The sequence below is a fragment of the Hyperolius riggenbachi genome, chromosome 10 (assembly GCF_040937935.1).
Source record: "Hyperolius riggenbachi isolate aHypRig1 chromosome 10, aHypRig1.pri, whole genome shotgun sequence".
NCBI classification, from domain to species: domain Eukaryota; kingdom Metazoa; phylum Chordata; class Amphibia; order Anura; family Hyperoliidae; genus Hyperolius; species Hyperolius riggenbachi.
Genome location: NC_090655.1, coordinates 264,734,380 through 264,758,657, shown reverse-complemented (window position 1 = coordinate 264,758,657; position 24,278 = coordinate 264,734,380). Strand labels below are relative to the sequence as shown.

At 49.1% G+C, this 24,278-nt stretch overlaps 1 protein-coding gene across 1 annotated transcript in view; it reads right to left on the bottom strand.

The window, feature by feature from the left end:
- LOC137535434 (zinc finger protein 208-like) overlaps positions 1-24,278 on the bottom strand; it is a 126,827-nt gene that overhangs the window by 88,241 nt on the left and 14,308 nt on the right. The window contains exons 2-5 of the mRNA XM_068257268.1: positions 23,200-23,335; positions 22,991-23,114; positions 22,767-22,864; positions 21,802-22,675 (exon numbers count right to left, since the gene is read on the bottom strand). Coding sequence (XP_068113369.1) covers positions 21,802-22,675; positions 22,767-22,864; positions 22,991-23,114; positions 23,200-23,220 — 1,117 coding nt within the window. The 5' untranslated portion in view covers positions 23,221-23,335. The remainder of the gene's footprint in view (positions 1-21,801; positions 22,676-22,766; positions 22,865-22,990; positions 23,115-23,199; positions 23,336-24,278) is intronic.

Below are 24,278 nucleotides of genomic sequence, written 5' to 3'. Positions count from 1 at the left end.
TAAAACACAAGATTCCCTACATGTTTCGCCTCCTGCAGAGGCTTCATCAGGGGTGACCGTATTCACCCAGTGGCCACTAGGCCATAAAGGATACATGAGGTGATCTGAAAAATACAAGTTTCACTCACTTGTGGCTTCTTCCTGCTGCTAGAAGTCTGTTCTCTGGTCCCACAGTGCAGTTCCGCTCTGCCAAGGCCTCCGCTCTCCACTCCGTAAGATTGCGACCTGTGGCTGGTGAGGATCTTCTGCACATACGCGGGTCTCGGGATTGCTTTCCTGTTGCTGGGAGGCCATGTGTTTGTGCGGTTCAACTCCCTCTGAACTGTGCCAGTGTAGATTGCTCCCGGCGATGGGAGTGCGCTCACAAGAGCTAGTGACTTACCTGTACATGTGCAGAAGATCCTGAACCAGCCAAAGGTCACAATCTTATGGATGGGAGAGCGGAGGCCTGGCGCAGAGCGGAACTATGACCTGGGACCAGGGCCGGATTTGTACTTTTTGCCGCCCTAGGCCAGCAGTCATCAGCCGCCGCCCAACTAAAGGCATCCCCACCAAGCACCCCCCCTTCCTTTCCCAAACACACACTAATATACAAATGCAAGCCCCAAACTTTTTTTCCACAGCAAAGACAGAACCATAACTGAAACTACATAAAAAAATCTCTTACATCTCACCATTCCAGTGCTTCTGACTAAGTTAGGTCAGCACACCGTCATCACAATGCAGTTTGTCGTTTTATTGAATAAATCGGCACAAGCTTGTACTGACATGACTTATGCAATAAAATAAAAAACTGTATTGTGATGACGGTGTGCTGACCTAACTTTGTTTGTTACTATTGACATCTGGGTGACATGGCTTAGCACCCAGGTTCAGCACCCAACATTCAGGCAAGGAGTGCCACTCCAGAAACTTTTGTGCACCATTCCAGTTCTGCTTCCCTCCCTGGTCCAATAGGTTTGTTCATTTTGCGACCATGGCCGTGGGCGAGTGTTTCCGTACTGGGCAAAAAAGTACCATGTATGCCCAGTGGAACTAAAACACTTGTGTGCGGCTTTTTTCCTCCATGCACAACCATTTAGTTTGACTCGCCATGTGCACACCTTACTTACACATGCCAAATACAAATGTGCTCACCCACGGTCACTTTTGTGCACTGAAGAAACCTATTAAACCAGAAGGGGACCCAGCACTGAAAAGGTGGGGTATCGGAGAATATGGGAAGTCTCTGCACTATCCAGTGTGTTGTGTGTGTATGGAAGGAGAGACTTATGAATGCAGTGAGTATAAAGTTAGAACTGAGGGGGCAGTCAAGGTGAAGCAGTTACCTGGACAAATGATGGGTGGAGGGGGGGGGGGGGGTATAAGGATGGAGAGAGGCAATTAGAACTGAAGAGGTGGTTAGGGTAAGGAGAGACCAACTAGGAATAAGGATGAGGAAATAAAGAATAGAGGGGGCAATCAGAACTGGGGAGTGTTCAGGGTGAAGAAGTCAGTCAGGGCATGGTAAGGTAAGAATGGAGGGGTTAGCCAGGGACGGTGTTTCCATAGGGGCAAACTGGGCAATTGCCCAGTGCCCTACAGCCCGCTGCTGAACCCCCCTTGCCTCCTAAAATGTGAATAGTTGTTACCAGTGCCCCTGCAGAGTATTTACAGCAAATTGCACTCACCTGTCCAACCACCATGCGCTCCCTCCATCTGTGCTTCATCCTCACAGGCACTTCATATCCCTGACCTGATGGCCTGTACATACTCACATGCTGCTGGTTCATGGAGATGAGGCACCTGCGAGGACGAAGCACATAGATGGAGGGAGCGTATGCTGGTTGGACAGGTGAGTGCACAGTGCTGCGAGTATGAGAGTACTCTGCAGAGGCTCTGAGGGACCACTATTCACTTTGGGGGAGAGCAGTACTACATGTAGGAGGAGGAGAGGCATGCTGGGAGCTGTGATGCCTCTATTGAGGTAAAGGGGCATGCTGGCAGTTGTAGTGCTGCTGTAGAGGTGAAAGGGAATGCTGGGATCTGTGGTGTCAAGGGGCATGCTGGCAGTTGTAGTGCTGCTGTAGAGGTGGAAGAAAATGCTGGGAGCTGTGGTGTCACTATAGGCGAAGGGGCATGCTGGCAGTTGTAGTGCTGCTGTAGAAATAGAAGGGAATGCTGGGAGCTGTGGTGTCACTAAAGAGGAGGAAGGGAAGGAAGGAGCTAATACTGTTTTAAGTCTGGTGGGGGAGGAGGATGGTATCAGGTCACCACATACATGGCAGTGAAACAGTGAAAGGTATTACCAGCAGGCACATCTGTTCCTCCAGGCAGCATAATATCTCCTTTCTTATCTGCACAGGGGAAGGCTGCACTGAAGAGCCATGCTTCTCACCGTGTCACGTGTGAGCTCCAGTCCTGAAGGGGTTACGTTTCTATCCCGGAGGAATAGAGGAGAGAGAGAGTGAACTTTGTTTGCTGCAGCAGCCCTCCTTAACTGTGCAGGGAGATCTCGCCTTGAAACTTCCGTCAAGCCACTGTTACTTGTGCAGCCACCCTGATCAGATCAGCTGATCAAACTCATCTGTTTCTCTCTTGTCTCTGTTTAGCCGCCCGCTGCACACACTCAGGACTGGGCTGCAGTGTGCAAAGCAAAGCGACTGTGGACGGGACCGTGTCTGCCATGTGTGTCTACAATGTCTGTATCAATGTGTGTAGCCTCCCCACCCGCCCTTAGCAATTCCCCACCCTAGGCAGCGGCCTAGGTTCACTTCCCAGAAATCCGGCCCTGCCTGGGACCTAACAGACCTCTAGGGGCTGGAAGAAGCCCCGGGAGAGTCAAGCTTATGTTTCAGATCACCTCCTGTGTACCTGACTACAAAGATTTGTTTTCTTTTCTACACCCTAAAAAAAAATGTAATGTTGACTAGTTAAGCCAGCTAACTTGGCTTGTTAATTTAATGGACTACTGTAGGGGTAGGGGGAAAATTAGTTTAACTTACCTGGGGCTTCGAATGGTCCCCCGTAAACATCCTGTGCCCGCGCACCTACTCACTGATGCTCCGGCCCCGCCTCCAGATCACTTCTGGAATTTCAGACTTTAAAGTCTGAAAACCACTGCGCCTGCGTTGCCGTGTCCTCGCTCCCGCTGATGTCACCAGGAGCATACTGCGCAGACACAGACCATACTGGGCCTGCGCAGTACGCTCCTGGTGACATCAGCGGGAGCAAGGACATGGCAACGCAGGCGCAGTGGTTTTCAGACTTTAGGGCCCTTTTCCACCAGCGCGTTTGCGCTGGCTGAATCGCAAAAACGCAAACCGCTAGCGATTTTACAATCGCTACGGTTTGCTTTTTAACATGGGAATCGCGGTAGGTCATTTCCACTACCGCGATTCGTTTTTGCGGGGAACGCGAACGCGCGGCGGAGCGATAATTGCCGCGATTTTGCTATGCAGTGCATAGCATAGCAAAATCGCGGCCGCGAACGTCGGGGAATCGCCGGTAATTGCGATTCAGCAATCGCTAGCGTTCAGCGTGAACGCTAGCGATTGCTAGTGGAAAAGGGCCCTCAAAGTCTGAAATTCCAGAAGTGATCCGGAGGCGGGGCCGGGCACAGGATGTTAACGGTGGACCATTAGAAGCCCCGGGTAAGTTCAACTCATTTTCCCTGACCCCCTACAGCAGTGCTTTAACCCATCTTGGCAACAACTGATAGCCTAACAACGAAAGTGGAAAGTAGGGATGGCTCCAATAATTCTGATGCTCCTGTGTAGAGATGTAGCGAACGGTTCGCCGGCGAACGGTTCCAGGCGAACTTTGGGGGTTCGCGTTCGTCTGCACCAGGCGAACTTTTGCAGAAGTTCGATTCGCCCCATAGACTTTAATAACCGCCGAATTTAACGGTTAATAGCAAAGTCCCCTTACATAGTAGAAACACCAAAATTGTTGGGAATGTTAAGTAGAATAGTGGGAACAAGAGGAAAAAAAATTTTTCCAAAAAGACCTTACACTTTTTGAGAAAATCAATTTTAAAGTTTCAAAGTAAAATGAGCCGATTCATAAAAAAAAGAACCGATTCAGTAAAAAGAACCGGATGATTCAAGAACCGTTAGTATAGCAGAGAATGCGTCCTGAGCAGGACGTGAAGCTGCCGGCTCGCTGCTGTCTCTCCCCACCTGCCTACACCTGTCACCCTCACCTAGCCTGGCACCCAGCGCACCCATGGGTGCCAGGCTAGGTGAGAGTGACAGGTGAGGAGGTGGGGAGAGACAGCGGGAGCCGGCAGCTATGCGTCTGAAAGGAGGCATTCTCTGCTATGTGGGAGGCATCGGAGATCTTCAATCAACTTAATAGAAGATCGCAACATAAGAGGATACAGTTCGTTGGATCGTTTACCGTGGATATTGGCGTGGGAAAACTTTTTTAAAGGTACAGGTAAGTATTTATGGTTAATTTAGAATAATAAAATACTTTTCTCGTGGTTGTGTTTTTATTTCATTTAACTCTTTGTGGAAATGGGTAAAGGGTACTTTGTACCACTATACTCATTTCTCCTGGGAGGGGGGTGGGCATCTGGGGTCCCCTTCTTAAAGGGGACTCCCAGATACCACCATGAACCCCCCCCCCAGGGAGTCGTCGCCCCCACCTCCTCCTGGGGCACCGGAGGTGGGGAAGAGCCCCTTGTCCATGGATTGGACAAGGGCTCCGGGGGGGGAGAGGAGGGAAAGGCTTGGCCGCCCCTCCCCTCCCCCCCAGAGCCCCCCCATACCATGCGGGCTGGTATAGCTCAGGGTGCGAAGCCCCAGTCGGCCGGGGCTCCGCATTCTGGCTATCCCAGCCTGCATGGGGGACAAGGGGTTACAGAGGCTCGGGAGGGGGGACCCCAGGTCATTTTTTTTTTCATTTATTTCCCACACTCAGCACATAAAAATAATAATATATATATATATATATATATATATATATACACACACATATATATATACTTTTTTTTTTTTTTTTTAAAGGACTTACGAGGCCACAAGTATGAAAAAAGTTAAATACCATTTCATAAGACTTACGAGGCCACAAGTATGAAAAAAGTTAAATATCATTTCATAATCCAGATCCATGGAGGACGCCGTCTGCGCCCCCCGTTCATTCCGCCATGGCACCCGCAGTAATACCGGCCCCGGTCGGGTCCCGACCCCTCCAAAGGGGTCGGGTTCTCATTCCCCCCTCAATATGGCCGCCACATATTGCCGCGGCTGTGCAGTCCGCAAAGATGCGATTGCGGCTGCGCAGCTCTAGGTCCTCCTCCCGATGTATGCACACATATTGATGACGCGGCAGGAGGAGGCCCTAGAGCTGCGCAGGTGCAATCGCGTCTGTGCGGACTGCGCAGCCGCGGCAATCTGTGGCGGCCATATTGAGTGGGGAATGAGAACCCGACCTATTCGGAGGGGTCGGGAGTCGGGACCCGACCGGGGCCGATATTACTGCGGGAGCCATGGGGGAATGAACGGGGGCGCAGATGGCGTCCTCCATGGATCTGGATTATGAAAAGGTATTAAACTTTTTTCACATTTGTGGCCTCGGAAGTCCTTTAAATATTGTTTCCTGCTATCTTTTTAACATATCCTGCAAATTTGGTGTTGCTAGGATGTAAGGGGCCTTTGCTATTAACTGCTAAAGTCGGCGGGTGATGATAACCAACCAGAATTATATGGGTGCAAAAGTGCTGAATTCTGCCATAGGCTTCCATTAGGCTCCCTATTTCACTTTCAAAAATCTCAAATCTTTTCAAAGGGCAATTGCTCAGCAGTGGCAAATTTTCTAGCATTGTAGGAACTGTTAGGGGGATCATAACTGGTGAGTTTCGGGCCCCTAGGCCGAAGAGGTCATAGCCTAGGGTCAAAAAAACCTGTTAATTTGGGCAATTTCAATGATAGTGATGCTGACGTACATAAATCGCAGCCATGGCCGTTAGCAACGTCTGAATTTCACGAAATGTCTCATGCAGGTAGAAGACATATTGTTAGACATGGATTCCAAAGATGGGGTCCCTACATCTCTGCAAACCAGAGTTACAGGGGTCCAAAATTGGTAAAATCCCCCATAGGCTTTCATTGCCTCCCTATTTCACTTTCCAAAATCTCACATCTTTTCAAAGGGCAATTGCTCAGCAGTGGCAAATTTTCTAGCATTGTAGGGACCCTTAGTGGGAACATGACTGGTGAGTTTCGGGCCCCTAGGCCTAAGAGGTCATAGCCTAGGGTCACAAAAACCTGTTTATTTGGGCAATTTCAATGGTGGCGAGTCTGACGTACATAAATCGCAGCAATGGCCGTTAGCAACGTCTGAATCTCACTAAATGTCTCATGCAGGTAGAAGACATATTGTTAGACTTGGGCTCCAAAGTTGGGGTCCCTACATCTCTGCAAACCAGAGTTACAGGGGTGCAAAATTAGTAAAATCCCCCATAGGCTTCCATTGGGCCTCCTATTTACAGTTCCAAAATCTCACATCTTTTCAAAGGGCAATTGCTCAGCAGTGGCAAATTTTCTAGCATTGTAGGAACTGTTAGGGGGATCATAACTGGTGAGTTTCGGGCCCCTAGGCCGAAGAAATCATAGCCTAGGGTCACAAAAACCTGTTTATTTGGGCAATTTCAATGGTAGTGATGCTATCGTACATAAATCGCAGCAATGGCCGTTAGCAACGTCTCAATCTCACGAAATGTCTCATGCAGGTAGAAGACATATTGTTAGACTTGGATTCCAAAGATGGGGTCCCTACATCTCTGCAAACCAGAGTTACAGGGGTGCAAAATTAGTAAAATCCCCCATAGGCTTTCATTGGCTCCCTATTTCACTTTCCAAAATCTCACACCTTTTCAAAGGGCAATTGCTCAGCAGTGGCAAATTTTCTAGCATTGTAGGAACTGTTAGGGGGATCATAACTGGTGAGTTTCGGGCCCCTAGGCCTAAGAGGTCATAGCCTAGGGTCACAAAAACCTGTTTATTTGGGCAATTTCAATGGTGGCGAGTCTGACGTACATAAATCGCAGTAATGGCCGTTAGCAACGTCTGAATCTCACGAAATGTCTCATGCAGGTAGAAGACATATTGTTAGACTTGGGCTCCAAAGATGGGTTCCCTACATCTCTGCAAACCAGAGTTACAGGGCCCAAAATTGGTAAAATCCCCCATAGGCTTTCATTGGGCCTCCTATTTACCGTTCCAAAATCTCACACCATTTCAAAGGGCAATGGTTCAGCAGTGGCAAAATTCACCAGTCATTATCCCCCTAAGAGTCCCTACAATGCTAGAAAATTTGGTACTGCTGTGCAATTGCCCTTTTAAAAGATGTGAGATTTTGGAAAGTAAAATAGGGAGCCAATGAAAGCCTATTGGGGATTTTACCAAATTGGACCCCTGCAACTCTGATTTGCAGAGATGTATGGAATCCATCTTTGGAATCCAAGTCTAACAATATGTCTTCTACCTGCATGAGACATTTCGTGAGATTCAGACGTTGCTAACGGCCATGGCTGCGATTTATGTACGTTAGCATCACTACCATTGAAATTGCCCAAATAAACAGGTTTTTGTGACCCTAGGCTATGACCTCTTAGGCCTAGGGGCCCGAAACTCACCAGTTATGATCCCCCTAACAGTTCCTACAATGCTAGAAAATTTGCCACTGCTGAGCAATTGCCCTTTGAAAAGATGTGAGATTTGGAACTGTAAATAGGAGGCCCAATGAAAGCCTATGGGGGATTTTACCAATTTTGGAGCCCTGTAACTCTGGTTTGCAGAGATGTAGGGACCCCATCTTTGGAGCCCAAGTCTAACAACATGTCTTCTACCTGCATGAGACATTTCGTGAGATTCAGACGTTGCTAACGGCCATTGCTGCGATTTATGTACGTCAGACTCGCCACCATTGAAATTGCCCAAATAAACAGGTTTTTGTGACCCTAGGCTATGACCTCTTCGGCCTAGGGGCCCGAAACTCACCAGTTATGATCCCCCTAACAGTTCCTACAATGCTAGAAAATTTGCCCCTGCTGAGCAATTGCCCTTTGAAAAGATTTGAGATTTTTGAAAGTGAAATAGGGAGCCTAATGGAAGCCTATGGCAGAATTCAGCACTTTTGCATCCCTATAATTCTGGTTGGTTATCATCACCCGCCGACTTTAGCAGTTAATAGCAAAGGCCCCTTACATCCTAGCAACACCAAATTTGCAGGATATGTTAAAAAGAAAGCAGGAAACAATATTTAACGGACTTCCTAGGCCACAAATGTGAAAAAAGTTTAATACCTTTTCATAATCCAGATCCATGGAGGACGCCATCCGCGCCCTCCCGTTCATTCCCCCATGGCTCCCGCAGTAATACCGGCCCCGGTCGGGTCCCGACTCCCGACCCCTCCGAACAGGTCGGGTTCTCATTCCCTCCTCAATATGGGCGCCCAGATTGCCGCGGCTGCGCAGTCCGCACAGACGCGATTGCACCTGCGCAGCTCTAGGGCCTCCTCCTGCCGCGTCAATATGCGTGCATACATCGGATGCATCGGGAGGAGGACCTAGAGCTATGCAGCCGCAATCGCATCTATGCGGACTGCGCAGCCGCGGCAATCTGTGGCGGCCATATTGAGGGGGGAATGTGAACCCGACCCGTTTGGAGGGGTCGGGACCCGACCGGGGCCGGTATTACTGCGGGTGCCATGGCGGAATGAACGGGGGGCGCAGATGGCGTCCTCCATGGATCTGGATTATGAAATGGTATTTAACTTTTTTCATACTTGTGGCCTCGTAAGTCCTTTGAAAAAAAAATATATATATATATGTGTATATATACATATATTTATATTTTTTTTTATTATTATTTTTATGTGCTGAGTGTGGGAAATCTGAAAAAAAAATGACGTGTGGTCCCCCCTCCTGAGCCTCTGTAACCCCTTGTCCCCCATGCAGGCTGGGATAGCCAGAATGCGGAGCCCCGGCCGACTAGGGCTTCACACCCTGAGCCATACCAGCCCGCATTGTCCATGGTATGGGGGGCTCCGGGGGGGAAGGGGGGGGGGAGGGGCAGCCAAGAATTCCCCTCTCCCCCCCCCCCCGGAGCCCTTGTCCAATCCATGGACAAGGGGCTCTTCCCCACCTCCGGTGCCCCAGGAGGAGGTGGGGGCGACTACTCCCTGGGGGGGGGGTTCATGGTGGCATCTGGGAGTCCCCTTTAAGAAGGGGACCCCAGAGGCCCACCCCCCTCCCAGGAGAAATGAGTATAGAGGTACAAAGTACCCCTTACTCATTTCCACAAAGGGTTAAATCAAATAAAAACAACCACGAAAAAAGTCCTTTTATTTTCTTAATTAACCAGAAATACTCACCTGTACCTTTAAAATAAAATTTCCCACGCCAATATCCACGGTAATTGATCCAACGAACTGTATTCTCTTATGTTGCGATCTTCTATTAAGTTGATTGAAGATCTCCGAAGCCCCCCACCCACATAGCAGAGAATGCGTCCTTTCGGATGCATAGCTGCTAGCTCCCGCTGTCTCTCCCCACCTGCCTGCCTGCACCTGTCAACCCCCACCTAGGCTGGCACCCAGTGCACCTATGGGTGCGCTGGGTGCCCGCCTAGGTGGGGGTTGACAGGTGCAGGCAGGTGGGGAGAGACAGCAGCGGGAGCCAGCAGCTTCACGTCCTTCCGAGGATGCATTCTCTGCTATACTAACGGCTCATGAATGAACCGGATCTTTTTAATGAATCTGTTCTTTTTTTATGAATCGACTCATTTTTTTTTACTTTAACCTCCCTAGCGGTATGGACAGAAATGTCCGTTCAAAAAAAACATGCTGTGAACAGTATAAACATGCATACACATCAATACTCTCCTGCACTGTATACTAGACCCTTGCTTGACACATTTTGGCAAGTTACAGGAAAAAAAAAGTTTTAAAAATACATTTTATCACTGTTTGCACATAAATCCTGGGGAAATTGAACGCTGGGTAGGTTAAAGTCGATTTTCTCAAAAACTATAAGGTCTTTTTGAAAAAAAAAATGTTCCTCTTGTTCCCACTGTTCTTCTTAACATTTCCAGTAATTTTGGTGTTGCTAGCTTTTAAAGGGGCTTTGCAATTAACCATTAAAGTTGGCGGGGGTATATTTTCCCACGGTCAGAAGGAGAATTTACATTGAAACTTTAAAATTGATTTTCTCAAAAACTATAAGGTCTTTTTGAAAGAATTTGTTTTCCTCTTATTCCCACTGTTCTTCTTAACATATTCTGCAAGTTTAGGGTTTCTAGCTTTTAAAGCGGCTTTGCTATTAACTGCTAAAGTCGGCAGGCGCTTAATTTTCCCACGGTCAGAAGGAGTTACTTTAAAATTGATTTTCTCAAAAACTATAAGGTATTTTTGAACTCCCCCCCCCCCCCCCCCCTTGTAGTCACTGAAAGATCTCAGGTGTTAGACACCTTGAAACATCTTTTCCATCACTTTTCTGGCCAGCATAAATGTTTCTAGTTTTCAAAGTTCGCCTCCCCATTGAAGTCTATTGTGGTTCGCAAACTTTTATGCGAACCGAACCTTCTGTGAAGGTTCGCGACATCTCTACTTCCTGTGTGCCCCCTTCATTTCTTCCTCCACACCTCCTGTACCCCCCCTTCATTTCTTCCTCTGCACCTCCTGTGTGCCTTCTTCATTTCTTCCTCTGCACCTCCTGTGTGACCCCTTCATTTCTTCCTCCACACCTCCTGTGCCCCCCCTTCATGTCTTCCTCTGCACCTCCTGTGTGCCCCCTTTATTTCTTCCTCTGCACCTCCTGTGTACCCCCTTCTTTCCTCCCCGTGCAACTCCTGTGTGCCCCCTTCATTCCTTCCTCTGTACCTCCTGTGTGCCCCCTTCATTCCTTCCTCTGTACCTCCTGTGTGCCCCCTTCATTCCTTCCTCTGTACCTCCTGTGTGCCCCCTTCAGTGCATCCTTTGCACTTCCTGTGTTCCCCCTTCAGTGAAAGAATCCTTTGGAAATGCAGTTTGAACCAGATTCTGGGGGCAGGAATATCCTTGGGGTCACTTTGAAAAAAACAAAACTCTTCTGACTTCTGACGTCATTTCACTAAAGTAGAAGTTAATTTTACAGGAAGTCTTTTGAAGGACACAGGTGATCCCGCCCAACGAGGAAGTCCAAGTCTCCTTTCAATACTGCTCATTGGACTCATAGGATGACAGACTGCCTGGAGGGAGGAATATGTTAGCATATTAACTGGGGTATAAAGATCAGCAGAGGGAGGAAGTCCTCACCTTTTCGGACTAGCCAAACTACAGTCAGGCTGTGGTTCCTTTAATATGCAGGTGCATTAAAAGGTCCTCAGCTGAGTAAATAAAGATTTTACTTTCATTGGCACATATTGGAGAGGTCTCATTGTGTAGTTTATTTCTTTTAACACTCCGCACCTCCTGTGTTCCGCCTTCATTTCTTCCTCTGCCCCACCTGTGTGCCCCCTTCATTTCTTCCTCTACACCTCCTGTGTGTCCCCCTTCATTTCTTCCTCCGCACCTCCTGTGTGCCCCTTTCATTCCTTCCTCTGCACCTCCTGTGTTCAGCCTTCATTTCTTTCTCTGCACCTCCTGTGTGCCCCCTTCAAGTTTTCCTCTGCACCTCCTGTATGCCCCTTTCATTCCTTCCTCTGCACCTCCTGTGTGCAGCCTTCATTTCTTCCTCCACACCTCCTTTGTGCCCCCTTAATTCCTTCCTCTGTACCTCATGTGTGCCCCCTTCAGTGCTTCCTCTGCACTTCCTGTGTTTCCTTTGCGCCTCCTCCATGCCCCCTTCATTCCTCCCTCTGCTCCTCCTGTGAGTCCCCTTCATGTCTTCCTCTGCTCCTCCTGTGTGCCCCCTTCAGTGCTCACTCTGCTCCATCTGTGTGCCCCCTTCATTTCTTCCTCTGCCCCTCCTGTGTGTTCCCTTCAGCGTCTCCTCTGCAGCTTCTGTGTGCCCCCTTAAGTGCCTGCTCTGCACCTCCTGTGTGCCCCCTTCATTTCTTCTTCCCCACCTCCTGTGTGCCCCTTCAATTCTTCTTCTGTGTCCCTCTTCATTCCTTCCTCTGCACCTCCTGTGTGCTCCCTTCATTTCTTTATCTGCTCCTCCTGTGTGCTCTCTTCATTGCTTCCTCTACACCGCCTGTGTGCCCCCTTAATTTCTTCCTCTGTACCTCCTGTGTTCCGCCTTCATTTCTTCCTCTGCACCCCGTGTGCTCCCTTAATTTCTTCCTCCGCACCACCTGTGTGCCACCTTCATTTCTTCCTCTGCACCTCCTGTGCGCCCCCTTCAATTCTTCATATGCACCTCCTGTGTGTCTCCTTCATTTCTTCCTCCGCACCTCCTGTGTGCCCTCTTCAATTCTTCATATGCACCTCCTGTGTGTCTCCTTCATTTCTTCCTCCGCACCTCCTGTGTGCCCCCTCCAATTCTTCATATGCACCACCTGTGTGCCACCTTCATTTCTTCCTCTGCACCTCCTGTGCGCCCCCTTCAATTCTTCATATGCACCTCCTGTGTGTCTCCTTCATTTCTTCCTCCGCACCTCCTGTGCGCCCCCTTCAATTCTTCATATGCACCTCCTGTGTGTCTCCTTCATTTCTTCCTCTGCATGTCATGGTCACTCACGGGTGAGGCCTGGGCGGCTGGTACATGCGGGTGTCCGTGGGCACTCCTGGGCATGCCGTCGTGTCTCCAGACCGGGGGTACTGGCGGTGTGCGTCCGTGCGTGTCGTGGGCGGCGCGTTGGCCTGCTGCATCGGAAGGTGTAGGGGCTGCGCGCGTTCATGTGCGGGGAGTGTCCTTGCGTACACCTCTCCTCCAGCTGGTTGTTGTGCGCGCGAGCGTGTGGCTTGTGCGCATGCGCGCGTGCGTGCTTTGTCATGCGCATGCGCGTACGTCATTACGCGCCATGCGCGTGCGTCATTACGCGTGCGCGTGTGCGTCACTGCGCATACGCGATGACGTCAAACGGCCTATAAAAGGCCTCAGAGTGCATTGCCTGATGCTGTGGTATTGCAGCAAGTTTGTCCGTGTGACCCGTCCCGTTGAACTTGTTCCTGATTGATCTTTGTTGCCGACCTCTGCTTGCCCTGACTACCCGCCTTGTTGCCGACTTCTGCCTGCCCTGACGACCCGCCTTGTTGCCGACCTCTTGCCTGTCTGATTACCCGCTCTGCTGCCAACCTATTTCCGGACGATTACCCACTCTGCTATTGGACCCGGCTTGGAAGAGGACCTGTCTTGTTGCTGAACCTGGAATAGCTCAAAGGACTCTCTGCTCTAGGTGCTGAGTTATTGCACTACCCTTACTCAGCTCGCGGAGGCGTCTGACAGTCTGCCAGCGCTTCTGCCCCTTGCTCCATAGAGACTCTGTTCCACTTCCAGAGGTTCTGTGTGGTGAGCCGCATAAGTAGCTGTTATCCTCACACTAGACTCTATTCTTCAGGTACGTGAGCCGGTTGTTACAAAATACCACAGCCACTCACATGGAGTCTGGGGATACAGCTAGCGTGGTTTATCATTTCGTTGCTCACCGGAGAACCACAGTCCTGGGCTCATCACCTTCTGGAAAAAGAGGATCCAGTATTAGGATCTATGACAACCTTCTTTGAGGCAATGGCGGTGTTGTATGATGATCCCCAACGTCGAGCCACCGCAGAAGCAGTACTTCTTAACCTCCGCCAAGGGCGCAGATCAGTCGAAGAGTACACTTCGGAATTCCGCCGGTGGTCTGCGGACGTCTCCTGGAACGAATCTGCATTGCTTTGTTGTTTTCGTAAAGGACTATCCGAGAGCCTTAAGGACGAGTTTGCCCGGATAGGGGTCCCTGGAACATTAGAAGAGTTAATAAAACTGGCTATCCAACTCGATAGACGTTTTCGAGAACGCCAACTGGAAAAGAGCAGTGGTAATCAGGCATTTTGGAGTCCTTCAACTATGTCTTCATCTGCTTCTTCAATTCAAACCTCGGACTCATCCGAACCTATGCAGCTAGGTTTACTTCGTTCTCCGTTAACATCAGAGGAACGCCAACGTCGCCGGAAGGAGAATCTATGCCTATACTGTGGTACTGCCGGGCACTATGTGCGAACATGTCCTGTGAGACCTTCGGGTAAGACGAGGCCCAACACCACTTAATAGTCCTGAAGCCCTCTCCAGTTCTACTAACTACTGTCTTGTTTCGATTTCATTTCAGCTCCCAGAAAGAATCCTTAGCACCACTGCCATCATAGATTCCGGAGCCTGCAGCTGCTTCCTGGATTCATCCTTTGCATCCAAATATCAATTTCCCTTACAAGGTCGGAAGGAGCCTTTACACATTCATCTGGCCGATGGATCTTCTATCAGTTCTGGACCTGTTACTACCGAAACCCTTCCTATATTATCTACCATATCATCTTCTCACCAAGAATTCATCCGTTTTGATTTACTATCATCTCCTTTATATCCTGTTATCCTTGGTCTCCCTTGGCTCAAGGCTCATAACCCCTGCATTGATTGGTCTTCTGGCTTAGTCTCCTTTCCCTCAGCTTATTGTGGGGAACATTGCAATTCAGTAGATACTGTTTCCTCAGGGTCTTTTCTCAACATTTCAGTGGATCTAGACAAAATTCCTACTTGTTATCATCACTTTCAAGAGGTCTTCGATAAAAAGAAGGCTGACCAATTGCCTCCGCATCGGCCATACGACTGCCCGATAGACCTGGTACCTGGAGCTCCAATTCCGTTTGGTCGGATGTTCCCCTTGTCTGATCCTGAACAAGAGACTCAAACAATATATTCATGAAAATTTAGAAAAAGGGTTCATCCGCCCTTCTAGGTCCCCAGCCGGGGCGGGAATCTTTTTTGTAGCCAAGAAGGATGGCTCCCTGAGACCATGTGTAGATTACCGTGAACTAAATAAAGTTACAATCAAGAACCGCTACCCGTTACCTCTGGTTCCCGAGCTATTTCAAAGATTAAGAGAAGCAAGAATCTTTACTAAACTCGATTTAAGGGGTGCATATAATCTGATCAGAATTCGTGCTGGTGACGAATGGAAGACCGCATTTCGTTCCCGCTACGGACATTACGAATACTTAGTAATGCCATTCGGACTATGCAACGCTCCTGCAACATTCCAGCACTTTGTGAATGACATTTTTAAAGATATGATAGATCATTTCATTATAGTGTATCTTGACGACATCCTGGTCTTTTCCACATCGGAAGAGGAGCATATGCATCAAGTGAAGATGGTGCTGGATAGATTGAGACAACACAGGCTGTATGTGAAACTGGAGAAATGTGAATTCCACAGGAAAACCATCCAATTCCTAGGATTAATCATCTCCGCTGATGGATTTTCAATGGACCCTCACAAGATTCAAGCAATTTTAGACTGGCCTGCTCCTGTGGACCGAAAAGGAGTTCAAAGATTTGTGGGGTTTGCGAATTTTTATAGGAGATTTATTAAGGACTTTTCTGCCATTATACTACCCCTGACACAACTTACCAAGCAACAGAAGAAGTTCTGCTGGAATCAAGAAACTCAAGCTGCTTTTGACAGGTTAAAAAGAATGTTTACGTCAGCCCCAGTTTTGAAGCATGCAGACCCAGCGTTGCCATTTATTCTAGAGGTAGACGCCTCTGACTCTGCAATAGGTGCCATTCCCTTTTAGAGACAAGGCCCTAGGATGTTAATGCACCCGGTAGCATTCTTTTCCCGCAAACTATCATCAGCCGAAAGGAATTACGATGTAGGAGAGAGGGAACTACTTGCCATTAAGGAGGCATTGGAGGAATGGCGATACTTGTTGGAAGGCGCAACAAATCCGATTCTGATATTCACGGATCACCGGAACCTAGAATACTTAAAGACGGCAAAGAGGCTGAATCCACGTCAAGCAAGATGGGCACTTTTTTTTTTCCGATTTTCATTTCACATTACGTACAGGCCAGGTTGTAAGAATGGGAAACCAGATGCGTTATCCCGTATGTTTCCCGAAGATTCTAACCAAGACACACCTGATACAATTTTATCAAGCCAACATTTTTTGCTACTCCAGTCCAGTTTGATTAAGGAAATGCAACAAGAAGATGCACCCCCACCTGGTAATATCCAACCGAGATTAGTATGTAAAGAAGGACTTTGGTTTCTTAGAGATAAAATATTTATTCCGGAAAAATTTAGGCCGGCAGTTCTTAGACTCTGCCATGATCATCAGCTGGCGGGGCATTTCGGTGGCCATAAAACTGCAGAATTGGTCCAGAGGAAGTATTGGTGGCCAGGGCTGAAGAAGGATTGCAAGAGATACGTGGCATCCTGTCATACTTGCAACCGTTGTAAGGGATCTAGGCTGAAACCATGGGGCTTACTTAAACCTTTACCTGTCCCACCTAGGCCATGGTACTCCATCTCCATGGATTTTATTGTGGAATTTCCAACTTCGGAAGGATTTAATTCAATATTGGTGGTGGTGGATCGTCTCTCAAAGATGGCTCATTTTATTCCAATGAAAGGTACACCTACTGCTAGATCCACGGCAACAGTGTTCATTAAAGAGATTATACGCCTGCACGGGATTCCCCATGATATTGTATCAGACAGAGGAGTACAATTTACTTCGAAGTTTTGGACCGCTTTATGCAAATTACTGAAGATTGAATTGTTCTTTTCCTCTGCTTATCATCCGCAATCCAACGGACAGACTGAACGTACAAACCAGACTTTGGAGCAATATTTGAGATGCTTTACGAATTATTCCCAGGATGAATGGGTGCAGCTTCTACCTCTAGCTGAATTTGCGTATAACAACGCCATACATGTCTCAATTAATCAATCCCCATTCTTCACAAATTATGGGTTTCATCCAACTTTTTCACCAAGCATGGAGAATGAAACTTCAGTCCCTGCTGCAGAGTCATTGGCGGAATCAATTATCCGGAATAATGAGCTTTTAAGGGAAAATATGGCCAAGGCTCAGGAACGTTTTAAAGAACAGGCCGATTCGCTTAGAAGAGGAGAATTAATCCTGAAGGAAGGGGATATGGTGTGGCTATCTACGACCAATCTGAGACTTCCTGGCCCTTCTCGGAAATTGAGTCCTAGATTTATCGGACCCTTCCCAGTTTGCAAGAAGATAAGTACTGTAGCGTATAAGCTGACTTTACCTGCAACCTATAAGATTCATCCGGTCTTCCATGTGTCCTTGTTGAAGCCTACAAGCATGGATCCTTTTCCTGGTCAAGTACCGACTCCTCCGCCACCTATCATACTAGGGGAAGAGGAAGAATATGAAGTGGAATCCGTACTGGACTCAAGGAAGCGGGGCAGGCAAGTACAATACCTCATTAAGTGGAAAGGGTATGGGGTCGAAGAAAATACATGGGAACCAGCCAGTAATGTTCATGCTGATCGCTTGATAAGGAACTTTCACCGGAGGTATCCTGCTAAACCTGCACCTGAAGGCATCCAGAGGCTGCTCCTTAGGGGGGGGCACTGTCATGGTCACTCACCGGTGAGGCCTGGGCGGCTGGTACATGCGGGTGTCCGTGGGTACTCCTGGGCATGCCGTCGTGTCTCCAGACCGGGGGTACTGGCGGTGTGCGTCCGTGCGTGTCGTGGGCGGCGCGTTGGCCTGCTGCATCGGAAGGTGTAGGGGCTGCGGGCTGCGCACGTTCATGTGCGGGGAGTGTCCTTGCGTACACCTCTCCTCCAGCTGGTTGTTGTGCGCGCGAGCGTGTGGCTTGTGCGCATGCGCGCGCGTTTTTGTGCGCGTGCGTGCTTTGTCATGCGCATGCGCGTACGTCATTACGCGTCATGCGCGTACGTCATTACGCGTGCGCGTGTGCGTCACTGCGCATACGCGATGACGTCAAACGGCCTATAAAAGGCCTCAGAGTGCATTGCCTGATGCTGTGGTATTGCAGCAAGTTTGTCCGTGTGACCCGTCCCGTTGAACTTGTTCCTGATTGATCTTTGTTGCCGACCTCTGCTTGCCCTGACTACCCGCCTTGTTGCTGACTTCTGCCTGCCCTGACGACCCGCCTTGTTGCCGACCTCTTGCCTGTCTGATTACCCGCTCTGCTGCCAACCTATTTCCGGACGATTACCCGCTCTGCTATTGGACCCGACTTGGAAGAGGACCTGTCTTGTTGCTGAACCTGGAATAGCTCAAAGGACTCTCTGCTCTAGGTGCTGAGTTATTGCACTACCCTTACTCAGCTCGCGGAGGCGTCTGACAGTCTGCCAGCGCTTCTGCCCCTTGCTCCATAGAGACTCTGTTCCACTTCCAGAGGTTCTGTGTGGTGAGCCGCATAAGTAGCTGTTATCCTCACACTAGACTCCATTCTTCAGGTACGTGAGCCGGTTGTTACACTGCACCTCCTGTGTGTTCCCTTCAGCGTCTCCTCTGCAGCTTCTGTGTGCCCCCTTCAGTGCCTGCTCTGCACCTCCTGTGTGCACCCTTCATTTCTTCTTCCCCACCTCCTGTGTGCCCCTTCATTCCTTCCTCTGCACCTCCTGTGTGCTCCCTTCATTTCTTTATCTGCTCCTCCTGTGTGCTCTCTTCATTGCTTCCTCTACACCGCCTGTGTGCCCCCTTAATTTCTTCCTCCGTACCTCCTGTGTTCCGCCTTCATTTCTTCCTCTGCACCCCCTGTGTGCTCCCTTAATTTCTTCCTCCGCACCACCTGTGTGCTACCTTCATTTCTTCCTCTGCACCTCCTGTGCGCCCCCTTCAATTCTTCATATGCACCTCCTGTGTGTCTCCTTCATTTCTTCCTCCGCACCTCCTGTGTGCCCCCTTCAATTCTTTTGTGCCCCCTTCATTCTTCCTCTACACCTCCTGTGTGCCCCCTTCATGTCTTCCTCCGCACCTTCTGTGTGCCACCTTCATTCCTTCCTCTGCACCTCCTGTGTGCTGCCTTCTTTCCTCCCTGTGCACCTCCTGTGTGCCCCCTTAATTCCTTCCTCTGTACCTCCTGTGTGCCCCCTTCAGTGCTTCCTCTGCACTTCCTGTGTGCTTCCTCTGTACTTCTTGTGTGCCCCCGTAATTCCTCCCTCTGCACCTCCTGTGTGCCCCTTCATTTCTTCCTCTGCACCTCCTGTGTGCCCCCTTCATTTCTTCCTCTGCACCTCCTGTGTGCCCCCTTCAATTCTTTTGTGCCCCCTTCATTCCTTCCTCTGCACCTCCTGTGTGCCTTCCTCAGTTCTTCATCTGCACCTCCTGTGTGCCCCCTTCATTCTTCCTCTACACTTCCTGTGTGCACCCTTCATGTCTTCCTACGCACCTCCTGTGTGCCCCCCTTCATTCCTTCCTCTGCACCTCCTGTGTGCCTTACTCAGTTCTTCATCTGCACCTCCTGTGCCCCCTTCATTCCTTCATCTACACCTCCTGTGTACCCCATTCATTTGTTCCTCTGCACATCCTGTGTGTCTCTTTATTTCTTCCTCTGCACCTCCTGTGTGACCCTTCATTTGTTCCTCTGCACCTCCTGTGTGCCCCTTCATTTCTTCCTCTGCACCTCCTGTGTGCCCCTTCATTTCTTCCTCTGCACCTCCGGTGTGCCCCTTCATTTCTTCCTCTGCACCTCCGGTGTGCCCCTTCATTTCTTCCTCTGCACCTCCGGTGTGCCCCTTCATTTCTTCCTCTGCACCTCCGGTGTGCCCCTTCATTTCTTCCTCTGCACCTCCGGTGTGCCCCTTCATTTCTTCCTCTGCACCTCCGGTGTGCCCCTTCATTTCTTCCTCTGCACCTCCTGTGTGCCCCTTCATTTATTCCTCTGCACCTCCTGTGTGCCCCCTTCATTTCGTCCTCTGTACCTCCTGTGTGCCCCATTCCTTTGTTCCTCTGCACCTCCTGTGTGTCCCTTTATTTCTTCCTCTGCACCTCCTGTTTGCCCTTTCATTTCTTCCTCTGCATCTCCTGTGTTCCCCCTTTCATTTCGTCCTCTGTACCTCCTGTGTGCCCCCTTCATTTCTTCCTCTGCACCTCCTGTGTGCACCCTTCAGTGCCTCCTCTGAACCTCCTGTGTGCCCCTTCATTGTTTCCTCTGCACCTCCTGTGTGCTCCCTTAATTTCTTCCTCTGCACCTCCTGTGTGTCCCCTTCATGTCTTTCTCAGCACCTCCTGTGTGCCACCTTCTTTCCTCCCTTTGCACCTCCTGTGTGCCCCTTCAGTGCCTCCTCTGCACCACCTGTGTGCCCCCCTTCATGTCTTTCTCAGCACCTCCTGTGTGACCCCTTCATTTCTTCATCTGCACCTCCTGTGTGCTCCCTTCAGTGCCTCCTCTGAACCCTTCAGTGCCTGCTCATTTCTTCCTCCGCACCTCCTGTGTGCCCCCTTCAGAGCAGAGTTTGTATTGCAGCAGCAATGGCTTCAGTTGGGCACCGGGTGGTGCTGCTATTAGTAAAATATTGGTAATTCAGTTTACTGATATTTTACTATCATAGAAAAACAGATGGTTGGCACTACAGAAAGGCAGCCTCCGTAGAAGCGCTGTTTAGCGCGAAACGGCCGTGAGGCATCCTGTGCCCAGCACCCACCATCCTCCACGCCTCTTCTCACCAGGGTATGTGTTTCTTCATGCTATACTTTTTGCAAGATGCTGCACGTTTGCACTTTATCTTTGCTACAATAAATTGAACACTTGCAGCAGTGCCAGCTTTCCTGCTATCTTTGTCTGCTTGATATTTTACTATGCACTGCCCAGCAACCATTTTCAATGGGACCCTTCTTTCCAAGTGCATAAACCAACACCCCTTACCTAATGTCTAAGTTCTGCCTGTATGTGCCTAAACCGAAACCCCCCGCCTAATGCCCAACCCTAATTCACCCTCTAAGTGCCAAAACCACAACTCCTAACCCGGCACCTAAATAACTGCCAGTTGTAGCTGATTGTCTATGTAGAAGCTGATTGGCTCCTACCTGCATCAAATGGTGGATCTTAGTGTCTCTTTTTGCTGACTCGAAAAGTTGGGTGGTCTGCACTGGCTGATGGGCAGTGACAGGTAGTGGTGGGTTTAGCAGCAGATGGTGGATGATGCTGGCTGGTGACAGTAAGTAGGGAGAGTTTGTATTTTTAAAGTTTACATTTCCCTGGTGGTAGTGGTTGGAATAATTGTCAAAACTTCCTCATCCTCTCTGGGAGTCAGGCTGAAGCTGCCTGCAGGGGGCACATTCCTGCCTCCCTTCCCTCACTCACAGCCCATGAGACCGCTCTACTCCAGCTACCTGTGTGGCCTCTTCCAACCGCAAAATTATCATAAACTCCCCTCCAAATGGCCGTCTGAGTTTACCAATCACGTGGCAGGAGAGGAGGAGTAAGCAGCCAACATGTGACCCAACAGGGCTATCATACTGTAGCTTAAATATTGACTTTTTTTACTTACCTAGGGCTTCCTCCAGCCCCATAAGCATGGATGTGTCCCTCGCCATCCTCCCGCAGTCCTCTGTTCAGCTGCAGTCAAGACCCGGTTCACGGCTCAGTCTGACTGAGTGATGTCAGCCGGGGCTTTCTGCGCTTGTGCAGAAGGTCCCCACATGCGCAGAAGGCCCCCCGCTGACATCACTGAGCTGCTTACCGGAGAAGATTGCAGCTTAACGGAGGAGCTAAGGACACATCCATGCTTATGGGGCTGGAGGAAGCCCCGGGTAAGTAAAAGAATGGCAATATGACTCATCTCTGAGTCTCTTTAAAGGGTTCACATTACAGGAGCATGACGGCAAAAAGTGGAACATGGTGGCGCTCCAGGTGCAAGCCTGGAATGGCTGTGCCTAAAAACAGCATTGACTCACCTGTTCTGCCCTCTGCAAGAGTGTCCTCCACTTTATTGGTCCCCATCACATCTCCAACTTCTGCAGATTGCTGATCACTCTTCACATACGTCTCTTCTTCTTCCATTTTAATTATCCTTATGTCTCCCTCCTCCACAGACTGCTGATCACTCCTCACATACGTCTCTCCTTCTTCCTCTTTGTTTCTCATCACGTCACCCTCCTCTATGGTCTGCTGATCACTCCTCAAATATGTCTCCTCTTTTTCCTCTTTAATTTTCCTCATCATGTCACCCTCCTCCATAGACTGCTGATCACTCCTCACATAGGTCTCTTCTTCTTCCTCTTTAATTGTCCCCATCATGTCACCCTTCTCCATAGATTGCTGATCACTCCTCACACACGTCTCTTCTTCTTCCTCTTTAATTGCCCTCATCATGTCACCCTCCTCTATAGACTGCTGATCACTCCTCACATTTGTCTCTTCTTCTTCCTTAATTGACCTCATCATGTCACCCTCCTCCATATACTTCTGATCACTCCTCACATACGTCTCTCCCTCTTCCTCTTTGTTTCTCATCACGTCACCCTCCTCTATGGTCTGCTGATCACTCCTCACATATGTCTCTTCTTCTTCCTCTTTCACTGTCCCCATCATGCCACCCTCCTCCATAGACTGCTGATCACTCCTCACATTTGTCTCTTCTTCCTTAATTGACCTTTTCATGTCTCCCTCCTCCATATACTTCTGATCACTCCCCACATACGTCTCTTCTTGTTCCTCTTTAATTGTCCTCATCATGTCACCCTTCTCCACAGACTGCTGATCATTCATCATATATGTCTCTTCTTCTTCCTCTTTCACCCCGGCACTTGTATGTATCAGATTTCCACCCTGAGTGCAAGAAATGAAAGATAAATTTAATATGCAGAAATAAACAATGTCACACAGTTTAGGGTCTCTGGGGACTTTTACCCTAATTTACCTGGTAATGGTGGGGGATGGTGGGAACTTCCTGTGGACAATGCTGGGAATAAAGAGGACCTGTACATCTCTCTGGTGGGTTTCTGTTGCTGGATACATCTGTAGGAAACACACACACTGACTGAATAAATTGCCTCTATGTGATTATCAGATGATCGGGGTGATCTAGGTGGACCCTCCATACTGCTCTCTCCTATACTACAAGAAATTAAAGTCTCCTCTTACCTGGTGATGTGAGGGGTGGCCGATTCTCCATCATGGTGTCCTTGTAGAGGTCCTTGTGTCCTTCTATATGCTGGCCCTCCTCCGCAGAGAAACAGACAGTGACATCCTGACACCTTACAGGAACCTGACACACACAAGGATACCATTACCACCCAGACACACCCCTTATTATTACTGGATAATGTCCCATAATTCCCAGCACCGCTCACCTCTCCTGTCAGCAGCTCCATCACCTTTCTGATGCCTTCCAGAATCTTCTGCTTGTTGTGTCTCTCAGGTATCAGGGAGTGAGGTGGGGGCACCGTGATGGTCACAGGATCACCAGATTTCCAAAGGAGTAAAACTCTGCATAGAAAGACCATAAATATTGTCACATGGCCTCCCAGAAGCCTCCTAACCAGAGCCAGATTAAGACCATACAGGGCTGGAAGCAGAGCAATAAATGTAGTCATCCGCCCTGTTTATGAATTGAAAGGGTGACCTGGGAAATTGCAAGATCTCAATCCAATAGACAGGCAATAGGAGGCTGCAATTCATTGTACTGCTGTAGAGACAGTCTAGCTTCTATCTGCAGGCCACACTCCTGTTATCAGACAGCTGAGTGGTCTCCCAATACCAGAGTTAAGGAGCTGGTACTTCAGAATTTATTAGCACTATACCCCCAGATACATAAATTAAGACCCCCCCCCCCATACAAGAATTATGTAGACATATGTGTCTTCCAGTTAGCAGTGTTAGATAGAAATGTGAGTATTCCAGTTAGCAGCATTAGGTAAAAAATTGTTCCCCTCAAATTGTATTAGGTAGCTGGAGTGACCCCAATAGTATAAGGTGGCCAGAGATTCCACCCATTATTAGGTAGCCAGAGGTGTTTCCTCAGCATTGGTTTCTAGATACCCTCACTATATATGATCAAATGTCCGTCCCCCAAGGTACAGGTAGCCATTTGTCCCCTCCCTCGGTATAGGTAGCCATTTGTCCCCTCCCTCGGTATAGGTAGCCATGTGTCCCCTCCCTCAGTATAGGTAGCCATGTGTCCCCTCCCCCAGTATAGGTAGCCATGTGTCCCCTCCCTCAGTATAGGTAGCCATGTGTCCCCTCCCTCCGGTATAGGTAGCCATGTGTCCCCTCCCTCAGTATAGGTAGCCATGTTTCCCCTCCCCCAGTATAAGTAGCCATTTGTCCCCTCCCCAGTATAGGTAGCCATTTGTCCCCTCCCCCAGTATAGGTAGCCATTTGTCCCCTCCCTCAGTAAAGGTAGTCATTTGTCCCCTCCTCCAGTATAGGT